Here is a 13,906-nt window from a genome sequence, read left to right on the forward strand (position 1 = left end):
GGGGGGGGAAGCTTTACTGTTATTCTTCCAACGGATTTGCTATAGTAAGATGGTTCTATTCTGTCTTCGATTTCATATGTGTTCGGATAGTACCAACCTTTGCATTCCCACTCATGAGATATCGAAGTAGCCTTGAGAGGGCATGCATGGCTTCAAGCCAGTCTTTCCTTAGAGATAAATTATAGCCTCTCGAGAATCTCAAGTGGAATACCTCGTTCTCTGAACTACCCTTGGAATGTACCTTGGCCATCTGAGTGGTCGTGAACAGCCCACGTGAAATATAGATACTAGACCCATAGAGACCTAGAATGAATACTTCTTGGTCTTGATGGTCTAGGCTGACATTTGCAGCAAGCTGTCCCAGCATGATACTCATATTTTTGGCTAAAAAGTCATGGGAGGTCTGCCCTTCCAGCCACTTCATAGATGTTAGGATTGTGGCCATCAAAAGGCGGGGAACATACATATAAAAGGGAAGAAGCTGTCAGAGGATCAACTCATACACCAACATAAGAGACTATCGGTACAGACCGTCCTTGTGACTTGACTACAACTGCACCCTCGGGTCTCGAAGCATATCGTTTACCGCCAATCACATACCTTTTCTTTAAACCGGATACAGGAAAGCTAGTTTAGAAGCGCTTAGAACAAAGTCGGAGGATACAAACACATGTAAAAAAAGCTTACTGAAGTTCAGGGCGATTCTCCGCGAGGTCTTCGAGATTATCATACATAGTCTGCATCAAAACCTTCAACATCATACCCTGTGGGTTGGAGAAATTGTGGTGCTCTCCGGGGTGTTTCCCAATTTTGCCTCGGCAGTGTGACTTTTTCGTCCTGTTTCAAGAATAATGGAATCTGCACTGGGTCGAGTTCGTTTAATTCAGCACGGTAACAGGAAAAGTGGTAGAAGAAGTCCTTGAACTCCGACTCTTCTTTCGGCCAAAAGCGAGTGCAGTTCGCTTTAGCGATATCATGATGTTTGAATACCCAGGGGATTATCCTTTCCACATCGCTGCTGTCTGTAATCAGTTGTTAGTATAGTATTTAAGCATCAGGTAGAGCAATATACTTCGGCATTTGACGTACGCGTCGGTAGAAATCAGTCCATCAATATCAGTAACTTCCGAGTATATTGTTGCAGACATTTTGCTGAAGAATTGGAGGCTAGATGCCAGGCATGGCAGTCAAGGCTAAAAAGTGTCAGTGAATACAGATAGAGGCATGATTAACCTCACATATGTAAGTGCCTGGGTGATTACAAGTAGTAGTAGTAGTAAGTAGTAGTCAAGTGATGTGATGTCACATGATCGTTCTGTCTGGTTGATTGGTCAAGCCAACCCGCGACCGTCATTCTATAGCAACAGCAACAGCGAATGGATCATTGGAATGAAGTTTTATAGCATCATGTGCAAGGGCTTATACAGTATCAAATACAATAACTATCTCCTAACTCCGCTGCCTGAGCTCTTGCAAGCATTGATGTAAACGCTGCTAACATTGACAAGAGAACTAACTACGCTGGCCTGATATGAAAACCAACTCGCTGCCTCTTGAAGGTGACACCGTCGCAAACACGCCAGGAAATTGAACACATCAACGACCAAAGTTTGCTGCCTTTGCAATGTCACCCTGACTTACTTTGTATCATACTTTGGGTCAACATTGTGGAGATGTCACAGAGCTTCTGGGACTTGAGTTACGGGCGAATGGGTCAACATGGAAATCCTTGAGTTCGGGATACTGATTTCGTCTCATGCCATGATATCGATCATATTCAGGGTCCGACAGCGTCTCCGCATGGCTGCCGTATGACGGTGGTGGTAACTTAAGTACAGAGTAGGGCGTTTCGATCGCCTCTTCCCAGCAGGAAAGGCAGCGGAGAACTGCCTATCAGAAGTTGCTGCAGTCCCGCCAGGATTGCCCTATGTGATGGATCTCATTCTTGCTACCCGATCGGTCATTCCACGAAAACCTCGTACAGCCCCTTGATTCATCCCTTCTTTCCACTCCAACGGCCCCTTGCGAAACCGTTGGACAAGGGAAGTCTTCCGTTTGGTGCAACAGCCATGCTGTCACACTCAGTTGATTCGTGTGAGACTCTATACCCTCGCATTGGGAGATGACTTGGTTCGTTCAGACCTCGAGTCTGATGGGGATAACAACCCACAGCTTCTCTGGACGCTCTGATCAGCACTGGCTACCATTAGAAATGGAAAAGTACGGACATCATCATCTCAGACGCATCGACCACTGCATGGCCTGCTTTGCTACCCCTCCTTGGCCGGTTTCACCCCTAGCGAATGGCAGCCGGACTGGCTGCATCATCGACAATAGTGCACTGCAAGATTAAGTCCGAGGCCGCTACGAGGCAATCAGACGGCGAGGTTTTCAGGCCTGCAGTAGCCCCGTGATGCCGTGTGACAGAGGCTTGCTTTCTGCAGGGCCTCCTCTTTTCCTTCCTGCTTTCTCTTCCCTGGCTGACGGCCTCATCGCACCAACCACGCTCATTCCTTTTGCTCTCTGGTTTTCTCGTCCATGATATTTCATTCTTTGGTCCCTCGTTGAGACAGCCTGTGTCCCCAGCGCCGTGGTTGCATTATATTTACTCCTTGCGAATGAATATTGGAGGTGGTGTACCTAGCAGATGGACTGGTCCATTGCTCCTGAGTCACCTTGTCACCTCTCGTCTCTCATAATTTCCGGTGGCTTTTCTTCCCCTGACCTTCAAATCGGTCCTCACCCCTCCTTTCCTTGATCTCGACAGCATTCCTCGAATCGCTCCCCACATTCCATCCCAGAAGTTCCTGGAGAGCACCTGCCTCTTCGAGCTATTCTTTGGCTGAGGAATTGATCTGGGCTGATCTTGAGTATCGCCGATTTTGGTCCGTTTCCTTGGGACTGGTAGCCCAGCGACCGGATTTGTTTCCTTTGTATCGCTACTCTCCAAATCACGAGTCGATTGTCGACGCACCATTGCATTCTCCTACATTGGCTGGCGTCGCCACAGTTTTCCCTGCAGTCTATCCAGCTGATCCCTTTCCGGACCGAACGCCTCTTGTTTCGTCATATTTGCAAACATCAGCCACGATGGAGTTCAGCACGAAGCGACGCACCTCCTTTTCTTTTCTGTTCGGGTCACAGGTGTGTATTACCTCGGATCGCCTCACGGCCGCCGCCTAATGTGAAGCTAGAAACCAACTTTGATAACCCAGCAAAACCAGCTTGCCCATAACCAACCCACCCGTGACTTGGAATTTGTTGATAGCCCTAGCATCTATCAGCCATCATCGCCGTTAATCGACCGACCGAAAATCCCTACCGACCTAGAAGCACAGCTTAGAAATGCCTGTTCATTACTCGTATCCAGGAACCCGAAAGGCCAGCCGTCGGGGCCTAGCAAGCGCTCTCGCGCGGTCACAACCAATACGACGATGCACGAACCGTCCACGGCGCCTCAGATTGACTCCATGTATGTGTTTCCAAAAGTGGGAGCCGAAGTGGCAGCCCTGAAGGACAAGTACGATTCCGGGGTCGTCTTGACCCAGCAGTCCAGTATGCAGGCTATGAGGGTTCTCCGTTCCCAAACCAGCCAACACCTCAAGTGCGATAGTCTCGAATCGGGACGAGCGACATCTTCCCACTCAGCACTCGCTAGCGATGGAACGCAGTCCTCGAGTGCCCCGCCTAGCCGAGCAGGCTATGGTAGCCAAGCAATGGGCCCGGGAAAGGAGAGCAGGGATAGGAGTCAGAGAGTCAAGGCCTTCCTCGACGGGTCTGAGTCCGAACCTCATCCGGATGGGGATGGCAATCATGTAGACGCTGTTAGCGAAGATGATGTTGAAGTCTTTCTGGACCCCGAGACTACACTCATGTCCACCGGAGTTCCTAGCTTCCATTCACCCCATTCAGTCCCGAGCAATATCACACCAGGTCTCGGAAAGCCTGTGGAACCATCATCGAACAACGACGGTGGAGTCGCTGAATCGGAAGCCCCAATCGTCCACCCTCCTGAGTACACCGATCCGCTGGACCTGGGCTCCACTGTTGAAGCAAGCAAACAACACCCCGGGATCATCATCGACAGCAGCGGCCTAGCGCACGTCCTCACCGCTGCAGAAGAAACGGAACGCGACATGAACATCCAGCAGGCGGTGATGGCCAAGATGAGAACGGGCACTATTGCTAATGCCAGCACGCCGCACCTCCCAGTCTGCACCGAGTCGACAGACAACGTTTCCAATCTTCGCCCCGGGTCTAACGCCTCAAGACTGAAAACCTCCTGGTCGACAATGAGCAAGGCAACAAGCCGGAAGCTCAGATCTCGAGGAACTGAGGACGTGCCCACCAATGAGAAAACAGTCTTCCGCAGACTGAGGAACCTTTTCTCGAAGCGCAAACCCGTGAACGTTGTCCCACCGGTAGGCACCTATTGATGATATAGATAGGACAGATACTTCTTGGCCCTGGATGGCTTTTATTTACACATAATTGTTACGACTTTCGGTGACAATACGACATTATCCTTTTACAATTACTATCTTGATTCAAGATTTAGAGAGAGATCCGGTGTTGCTGTGTAGCATCGCTCGCCCTCACATTCCTGACATATATCTACAATACAATCTTCTCATACTTATCCATGTTAGACCTGTCTGTTCTTCCAGTCAGCGCCTTGGCATTTGGTTTCGGTGACATGTATCTAGACCATGCAATTAATTAGCTTTATGCTTAAGAGCAATACAATACATCACCTGTCAATCAATTATATGCAGCCTTGTTCCTATAGAAATACTGTTACTAATGAATTGGGTGCTCCAGACAAGCTAGGAAATTGACATATGACGTGTCTTTTCCTCCAAAGTACGAAGTAACTATAAATGATCCACCCGAGCCGGAAGATATCTAGATATAATTGTAAATAATTGGTGATATTCGAATAATATACATGAGACTCAACGTCTTCCCTACTGTAAGTCGATACTCCATGTCTGAAACGAGAATGTTCATTTCTCATAACTTAATGCATAACATGACTAGTAATATATTTCACAGGGTTGAGACCTTATGAACTGCTTCATTCACGTCAATATAGTTTAGGTAACTAAGTAAGCCTACCAGTCATGTAGTACTATATACTCCATGGTAACTGCCAGCAGGTATTGAAATCACATCCTTAAGGTCATATCAACACGGAAATCGCTCATACATCCCTCCCTATGATTGACCGTACAGTAAACATCCCGCCAGACGAGCGAGACGAGCAGACCACGGTTGTCAGCTCGTGACCTTGTATTTTATTTTTTATTTTATTTTATTTTTTTTTTTTTTCATGGGCGACTTCCTGGTTCAGAAAAAGAACATTCAACCCAAATGTACGGAATCTATAGTCTTCTTCCCCTTGTCTGCAGCAATCGGCTTGGACTTGACCTCTAGGAATCCTCCTTTGAGCATGATGGTTACTGCAATTACTTGCCATGGCTTTGATACTAGCGGGTCTAACAAAGGATCATAGGTCTTCAATCAATCGAGGGAGGTACCAATGCGGCTCTCGAGATCTAGGGCGAGGGGGCCCTGATTTGACGGATCATGTCTGTTGTTTCGGGACTAAGGAGGAACTCTGGCATCTGTAGTTCTGTGACTATCTGTTGTTCATTATGGGGATGAAGTAGATATGCGGGAGAGGAGTAGAAGAGCACTACCGAAAACAGAGAGACCAGCAGAGAATGTCGCATCTAAAGGATAGAATTTTGGAAACGAGGTTGGCGGTTGCGCCTTCAAATCCATGCTGATGCGTAGCATATAATCCCGTCTTATTGAGAACCACCTGGCCTTAACTAGTGGCCTTGATGTGCAGGTGTTCTCTGCGCTCCAAAGGGGATGCATGTACATACAAATCGTCAAATCATCACAAAACACAATGTAGACCCTGCCTTCCCGGGTCTTTCAACATCATTACCACGTTCTTCTCCTCTTCCACTCTTCTCCTCATTCTCCTCCCTCTCTCCATCTCACTCCATTCTTCCTTCCATCTCACTTGCCCTTTCGCATCATTCTACCTCCCCTGATCACCTTTCCTTCTTCCGCCCAACCCTGATCCCTCCTCTTTAAGCCATCATCCTGAGCCCACAAAGACAATGACACTGAGTCACTCTTTCGGAGGTTCCTGTTGCAAGACGAAGTTAGTACGAAATTAACAATAGAAAATATCTCTACTCACTCAGCTCACTCAGCTCACTCAACTCACTCATCTCGCTCTCTTTTCTCTCTCTCACGTCCAACGTCCCCTCTGAGCCTCTATAAAACTCGTCGTATCGTATTCGTCAAGGCGATATCAAAAGACGTACAATGTCCCATAGCAACAGTTAGTATATATCAGAAAGAAAGGGTCCCTTTCACCTCACAGTCTGATAATGTCGTATACGCTGAGTTTCATCGGCGAAAACTCGTAAGGTCGATGCGGATCATCGTGAAACGGTCAGTCCTAGACAAACGGCCAGCATGGTTCTATAGAGAGAGGACCCTCCCACCCTCCCGCCACACCCACCTCGTAAACCCAACCAAAACCCCCTCTTCTCTCCCCTATCCTCCTCTTCCTCCCCTTCGAGCTCCTCCCAGCCCATACCCCCTCCTCAACAACTCCCACCCCGTCCTCACCACCCTCACCGTCCCCCTCTCCCCCCTCTTCCACCGCCCCCTCTCCCCCTCTCCCCCTTCTCCCTCCTCTCCCTTCCCATCCTCCTTTTCCTCATACCTACCCAATTCCACGTCACGACTCTGTGAGGGGCATTGCACGTAGCTTCCTTATGTGGTGGCGCTTGATCGATAGCTCCAGATGGAGCCTCACCACAAAGGAAGCGACGCTGCAAATCACGACCACGAAGTACGCGAGGAACAGCCACCAAGCGTGGCTGGGGTCTAGCTTCTGCCAAAACGAAAGTGCGGCGTCGGCATCTACCGCCTCAGCCATAATAACTATCTAAAAAAAGAAAGACAAAAAACTATATAAAAGTGAGCGTGGGGTAACGAACGAGTGGATAAAAGTGATGTCGCAAAGAGTGACTTTAATGCTAGTGAAACGAGCGTTGTCAAACGAGCGACTGATTTCGAGAAGAAGAAGAGAGAAGAGAGGGGATTCGAAGCCTACGAAGGTGTTTTGTCTGCCGTTCAGCAAGTTATAATTGAGGAAGGTGCTGTCCGTGAATGGAAAGCACCATCTAGCAACGGGTCTTCGATATTACTACTATGGAAGTACCTGCCTACCTAGGAACACATAGCAGGGAGAGCAGGATGGGGAGTATAGCACCCCCAGAACTGAATACAGCAAGCACACTCTGCCGTGCAATGACTATGCACCTTGATGTGTACCTTTCCCGAGTCCCTCCACTTTGGCCGTTGATAATCCAACAGAACCTCCTCGCAGCATCCACAGGTACGGCCACAGCAACCCCCCCGATCAGCACACTTCATCCGGCCTTCAACCCACTTAAACGTCCGGCCAGCGTCGTTTCGACGCCAGCGTGGAACCATAGCATATAAAGCCCACCAACTCCTACTATCCGAGAGCTTTTGGCTTATTGCCTCCAAGCGAGCCCGATTCTTCCAAAGCTCTTCGCGCAGCTTGGCCAGATCTCGTTCGAGATCCTCTGGGAATCGGCTCAAGTAGGGCGGCGGGACATCTGCTGCCTGCGTCGCTTCATGGCAAGCACTGCACATCTCCTTCTGATACTGGCACCGCATGCACCGTCGCCGCCGAGATTGCTGTTGCTGTTGTTGCGCCCCCGCCGTCTTTTTCTCATTTTCTAGACGGCGCTGGCGCTGTAGAATGGCAAATCCCAGCATTTCCTCATCATTGTACTCGGTTATCCATTTCTTAACGGGATCTTTTGGAGTGCCATCGCCAATTCGATCTTTAATCTCCTCAAGACGTTTTTTGTAGTAGTATTCGCATCTGGGCTCTCCCCGAAGCCAGGACCAGAACCGCATCTTGGATGGTGAGATTGATGAGTGATGAGTTATGAGTGGTGATTGTGATGAGGATGGTGGTAGTGATGAGAGATCAGCAGAAATAATCTGGAAAAGCTGGAGAAAGGTCACACAGCAGATATTTAAAGCTACTACACTTGATGATGATGTAGTAATGACTGGCTTATTATGCGCACAGAGGTCATATATAGCACATAGTCATATTTACTGACAAGTGAACAATTACAATGCGCTAATCTTTACCACTATAATTTCTTGTACGGTATCTTCTTGTATTGACGTTGGCATGACTAGATAAAGTGGGTTGCGTTTCTCTTGACATAGCTACTTTTATGCTTCAGCAAGTTCTTTCCACGAGTGCTATAGACAGCATTAGTGATTAAGAAGTCTTGGAATTCTTCTTCATTGCTGTCATCAGCTGACACCGACACTGCAATATACCCTTTCTGGTGCTGACTGCACCCCGATCTGGGATATTTACTAGGACCAATGGAGGGTGTATGACATCAAATACGCAAAGAAACAATGTTTCAGGACTTGAACAATTGGTTATTTGTTGTTATCCCATCTGATGCTAGATACAAAGGCAGAACGAGAATGCAAGAGCAGAACGCAGGGGGAGAAAAATGATGCTTGATGGTTCCCCAACGGGAAGATGCCCGCTGTATCTGGAACTTCCAAAGCCTTTGCACTCGATGGGCATCCTTATGATCTGGGAGTGCGTGTCTCTGGGCAGGCCATACGTACACCACTGACACTGGATGGACAATCGTGTATCCCTTCTTTATGCCCTTCAACGGTTATTCGTTGACCGTAAGTCTAACGTTAGTGAAAATGATGTCCTCTGTCTAGCTAGTTCTAAATGTCTCTGTCCTCGTGAGTATGTAGGTACTTATATTGATCATCAGAGGAAAGAAGCCAGGGCATCGAGGAGCTCAACGCAGGCTGCATTAACAGGACCTTCATCAGTTCAGTTATCTCCCACAACATATGCAGAATTATACCAGCTTGAGAGAAAGACCCGTTTAATCACTGGGACTATCCAATGTGTAGGATTTACAACCGCAGGTCTGCCAAAGATTGTAGCAGATTTCTCGCCTGGGTAATCAGGAAAAATCGGACAATATGCCAAACTGGGCATTGATCACTATATCGTGCTTCTGCCACGCGAGCAGAGAGTAGGGGAAAAAAGGAATTGCTTTCAGAATACATTCAAGCCGGACACGAGATCTGGCCATGCGCTTAGACTTTTGCCTACAATCTTGTAGGCCGTGCCCTCTGGTCCACTCGGCTTGGACATTCTGTCATGCAACCGAAACTGGGTCATGTGCAGAATTCTGCCTGCTATTCCATAGAGTTCTCTTTTGTCCGATTGGGACGCATAACTTTCTACTTGGAACACGTAGCGGCTGTCAGATATGATCTCTGAATTATTGCATTATCCGCTATCTTGTCACCCATATGGCATAGGTCGAGACGATTAAAAATATGTCGAAATGTGTTTTTCCATGCCCAAACAGCAATGAGTGTCGTGCTTCTCTTTCCCAACGGCAAGAAGTGGATCATTATATCCGGGACTTTCTTGCCTGCCTTTTTTATGATACATGCCTTGTAGTCACCGAAGAATATATACTCTCCTATCCTGCCGTGCAAAAGGTTCCTTACCCCACCCATAGCCTGTCCTATGAGCTGGGTAAACCAACCCTGTACGCCATGCCCATCACCAACATAGGCCGGCTCATAGGACAGGCTATGGGAGAGTACCGACAGTGGTTCGTGGACGTTGATAACAGACGTTGTCCATTGGCATGAGATAGTGTTGCTCAACCTCTTGCATGAAGTTAGGCCATTGTTCCATTTTGGCATTGAGAAATATTCGAGAAGAATTGCAAGAAGGATCCTCGTATTAAGCTTATTTCCGTCCCCCCGGAAAACAATCTTCTCCCCTCTATCCTACTATCCTCATTTTACTTTTCTGAAAATGCATAGTCGCTGGGAATGGGGCATAAAATAAGGGCTTGGCGGTGTTGTGGTACGGGTATTATATCTCTATAAGGACGTTGCAAATCGCGATCACGAAGATCACGAGGAACAGCCGCAGAAAGTGGCTGGGATTCAACTTTTGCCAAAATATAAGTTTGGCGTCAATATCGATGGCTTCAGCCTTTTCTTCAGAAATGAATTCAGGAAAACCTCTATACTAAATAAACGAGGTGGGAGAATGAGGTTTATAAAGTCATGTTATATTAGAAGAGATGTCCCACCGTTTTCCTTAGGAGTTGATTGCTTACTCCTTCATTGGGTTTCAACTTCATTAGTTTGATCGTTTCTGCACGAGCCGTAGGGCAAAAGTCGAACAACTGAGCTAAGGTCATTTCGACCATTACGCCATTGAGCATCTCGATGGGTCCATTATCATTCATTATGACCAAGGTGGTCACTGAGTATCGAAGTAGAATGAGTAAGATATCTCCAATATCCTGCAATGACTTATCGCAAAAAAAGTGGAAGTTCGAATCGCTTGTCAGGGCCAGTCGATATCAGTGTAAGGAAATCATCATAATAATGATGGCTAGACCTCAACTCTCTACCAAGTCCACGTATCATCCGGTGTCTTCGAACGGTCGCTATTCGTGGCAGGACGGGTCAAACCCCAGAAATACCAGAATCTCGGAGTCCACGGTTTCTTCTCATCGCCTTCGTAGGCTAAAAACCACCCAACGAAGTAACTAGATTAAAGTCACACTGGTCAGTATGTAAAATCGAAAGAAGCAGACGAAGCCATTTCTAGTTGACTTACAGGGTTGAGGTCTGAGCGTGCCATACGAGATTCTGACCGCACCCCGGATGAGGGTAGTACCCCCAGTCATATAAGTCCATCCGGCCTTCCTTGAACTTCTCGCGGATTGCGTCTCTCTCAGATCGCTCTAGTGTCCAAAAGACCTTGGAACCACAGGCATCTCCGAGCTGGATTCCAGGTACTATCTCCCACACAATGTACATCAGGAAGCCGCCTGGCACGGAACCACTTTCGTCTTGCTTGGCCACTCTTTCTTCTAAGAGACGCGGTACAATGAGAGGCCGCTTCTTTGGAAGTGACCTGTACACCTTTAGCTCAACTGGACACCACGAAGTATTAGCTTGCCGAGCTCGCATCCTGGCCGACTCGGCTTCAGTGCCCCCGTTCATTATCTGCTTATAGATGCGCATATATGCCTTGGTGCGCGAACCTTTCATCTCAACAAGAAGGCGTATCGCTGTCCAAGAGGGCCCAACCCTGGCGAGGTGGTCATCGTGGTCGTGTTGGCAGGTGTGCTCGCTCAAAGCCTCTTGAACGACCCATTCATCGTTTAGTTTTACCTTTGATCCAGGACCAATTTCTTCCTGGGAGAACCACTTTGAACGCATTGTTGCTTTAGACTTGTTCCAAGGCATGCTCGGAAAGAATTTTCGAAATATTAATTTGCTTTTCGCGATGGAAATTCAGTCTCTGAAACATGTTATCTGCGGGACAGACTATAGGCATTTATTAGACTTGACACGATGCATTACTTCATTGTGTCACAGTCTTTCGGAATCTTAACCCAGGTGACAAAGTTGTGAAATTGAGATGGTAGCGGTTCATCAGTATCTGCCGAAAGCCCCTAGTGGCCGTGCAAGTTCCGACGGTAGGCCATAATGACATGGTAACTAAATTTACTATGTCATTTCCATAGCCGAGATCGAGTTATGAACTTATCATTAGCCCCTCTTCCCAACCAAGGGACGGTTTGGCAGCAGAGCACCTTTCAGAGCGATAGGGGATGGGGTTAGCGAAAATATACTTGCTTCGAAAATCACGGCTGCAGAGAGCCATTTCGTCATCCAAACCAGGGCATCTTCTACCGCCGAAGCATATGCATAGTGCCATCCTTCTCTCTAAGGTGTTGGGTGATTCTGAAGGCATTGTAGCTTCATGGCGGACCTTTAACATGTGTTGGATCAACTTCCCGATTTTCCGGATTATCAATTTCCTTTTCCTTGTTACATCAGTATTTCGGTGGTCGGCATTCTTGGTGTTCTCTTTCTAATAAACGATGACTTGTAGCGGCAACTCCAGCTTGCCTCACCCATGTCATTGCGATTGAAGACGGGGGATGAGATACAAGGGATAATGGGGCGCAATACTTCTGAGCTTGTGTAGCTCAACTTGATGTGCAGTATATTTCGGTTGCTGCTGGTATTAGAAACGGTTGAGATTGTATATATATGTCTTGCCGTTGTCTGATAAGTGACATCACTTAAGGGTTATATTTCCCACTATCTGATATTTCGTGCATAGCAGAAGCCAGAGGCAGAATATTTTGATGCTACCATTCCGTCTGCTATCAAAATGATAGGCAGGCTTGCTTTAATCGTTAGATGTGCCAACAGAGACCATGGAATCAACAGACGTGACTATTCATGAATTAGTATAAAGGCGGGGGGAATATCAGCTCCGATCTTATTAGTGGACCCAATCAGCAGCGCAGAGCCCTGCGTTTGGCGGATCATAAGTCGCTGCAGTACTATTTTCCTCAAGCGATAAGACATGGTCTTCGTGTCCTGTACTACCTCCTTACTAAGGATGTGCTTGGTGACAAGCTCCCGGCTGCAGAGCAACCGCTCGTCCTCTGAGCCGGGAGGGGCCGTAACAATCTGGCGTACACGGCTGCTGGTGAATAGCAATTTAAATCAGAAAACTTACGATATGCATATGGATCATGGAACGCGCGCATGTTAGCGCGCATGTTCCGGGACCAGTAAAAGGGGAATAACGTTGGACCACCATGGCCCAGTGGCGATAGCGTAACATTGCGACGTACACCTCCCATTCTTCGCCTTTCACCATTATGGTATTCTCGGTGGGAAATAGCATAAGCTATTACTGCTTGCATGTTCCTTCTGACTTAAGTTCAAAAGATATTACATACAGACTTCTTCAGTTCTTCGTCTCTCCACTGGTTGTCGTGTGCCACAATGTCCCAGATTTCACTGAGAAAGTTGATAGTAGCAATTATCTTGTCTTCCTTGCTTAGCTCTGCATGTGGGCTGATATCCTCTTCTGGAAGTTCGCTATTCACAAGGTGTTCTCTTACTTCGCTTGACCACTTAGTTGTTCTAGGACGGATTGTTCTCCATGACCTGAAATGTCTCCAGTATTTTGGAAAGATAAGTCGGTTTTGGAATGTCCAGCTTTCTTACCCAGAGACAATGGGGAAAATGTGTGCAACTTCTACTTTAATGGGATTAAGCCCCTTTTATAAGCAGGCATATCTTATTTTCCTATTCGTAGGACTTTCTGTCTCCTATGTCTCTGAAGGGATAGTCTGTCAGGATCGTTTGCCTGATTTAGGGCAGCAGATATGGACCTCTACCAGTCTTCTAGTTCGCGATATATAGTATCATTAATAAACAACATTGACACAGTGACCGGCGCTTGTGCCTTAATTAGGCTTGGAGATCTCTATATCTTGTGGCTTTGGAACGTGTTCCACTCTGGTGGAAAGACACACAATCCTGAAAAGACATATTGGAATAAGCGACGCAGGACCTGTCTCAAACTTCCTGTCGCAGATCATATGATTGTAGTGGTCTTCCCGAGGCTATAAAGATAATAAAGTAAATACATGTTCAGTATTCCTAATATGATCATATTCCTGACTTCATCAAGATTCTTAGTTGTTTATGTTATAGATGCAGCAAGGCCATGAAGATGAGGGTGTTGGAAGAAGAGAAGAAGACGCTTCGGAGGGAAATGGCGGCATTTATATACCTATTCGGGTACGGTGAATCTTCAGGAAGAGGTGATGGGGCTTCATTCCCATCCCTGCCTGATGATACTATTTTGCCAGTTCATGTTGGTATTCATTTATTTGCCTTCACAGCCTCTATCACTATC

At 47.2% G+C, this 13,906-nt stretch overlaps 4 protein-coding genes across 4 annotated transcripts; 1 reads left to right on the plus strand and 3 right to left on the minus strand.

Moving 5' to 3' along the window:
- Positions 1 to 681: 681 nt before the first annotated feature.
- On the minus strand, positions 682 to 1,245 carry BO88DRAFT_408370 (uncharacterized protein). Its single transcript, XM_025707692.1, has 2 exons — positions 1,073 to 1,245; positions 682 to 1,022 (listed from the first exon to the last, which is right to left on the minus strand). Exons 1-2 carry the CDS (start codon positions 1,146 to 1,148, stop codon positions 727 to 729), a joined length of 372 nt encoding a protein of 123 aa, XP_025558208.1. The 5' UTR covers positions 1,149 to 1,245; the 3' UTR covers positions 682 to 726.
- Positions 1,246 to 2,722: 1,477 nt separating this feature from the next.
- BO88DRAFT_178554 (uncharacterized protein) lies at positions 2,723 to 4,573 on the plus strand. Its single transcript, XM_025701716.1, has 2 exons — positions 2,723 to 3,144; positions 3,195 to 4,573. Exons 1-2 carry the CDS (start codon positions 3,091 to 3,093, stop codon positions 4,434 to 4,436), a joined length of 1,296 nt encoding a protein of 431 aa, XP_025558209.1. The 5' UTR covers positions 2,723 to 3,090; the 3' UTR covers positions 4,437 to 4,573.
- Positions 4,574 to 7,263: 2,690 nt separating this feature from the next.
- On the minus strand, positions 7,264 to 7,986 carry BO88DRAFT_351046 (uncharacterized protein; the record flags this gene model as incomplete). The annotated part of the gene is made up of 1 exon (XM_025703525.1): positions 7,264 to 7,986. One exon carries the CDS (start codon positions 7,984 to 7,986, stop codon positions 7,264 to 7,266), a length of 723 nt encoding a protein of 240 aa, XP_025558210.1.
- Positions 7,987 to 10,573: 2,587 nt separating this feature from the next.
- Positions 10,574 to 11,394, minus strand: BO88DRAFT_350939 (uncharacterized protein; the record flags this gene model as incomplete). Its single annotated transcript, XM_025703517.1, has 2 exons — positions 10,574 to 10,715; positions 10,787 to 11,394. The coding sequence occupies 2 exons, from the start codon at positions 11,392 to 11,394 to the stop codon at positions 10,574 to 10,576; spliced, it is 750 nt and encodes a 249-aa protein (XP_025558211.1).
- Between the last annotated feature and the right edge of the window lie 2,512 nt (positions 11,395 to 13,906).

Source organism: Aspergillus vadensis, assembly GCF_003184925.1.
Source record: "Aspergillus vadensis CBS 113365 unplaced genomic scaffold BO88scaffold_30, whole genome shotgun sequence".
NCBI classification, from domain to species: domain Eukaryota; kingdom Fungi; phylum Ascomycota; class Eurotiomycetes; order Eurotiales; family Aspergillaceae; genus Aspergillus; species Aspergillus vadensis.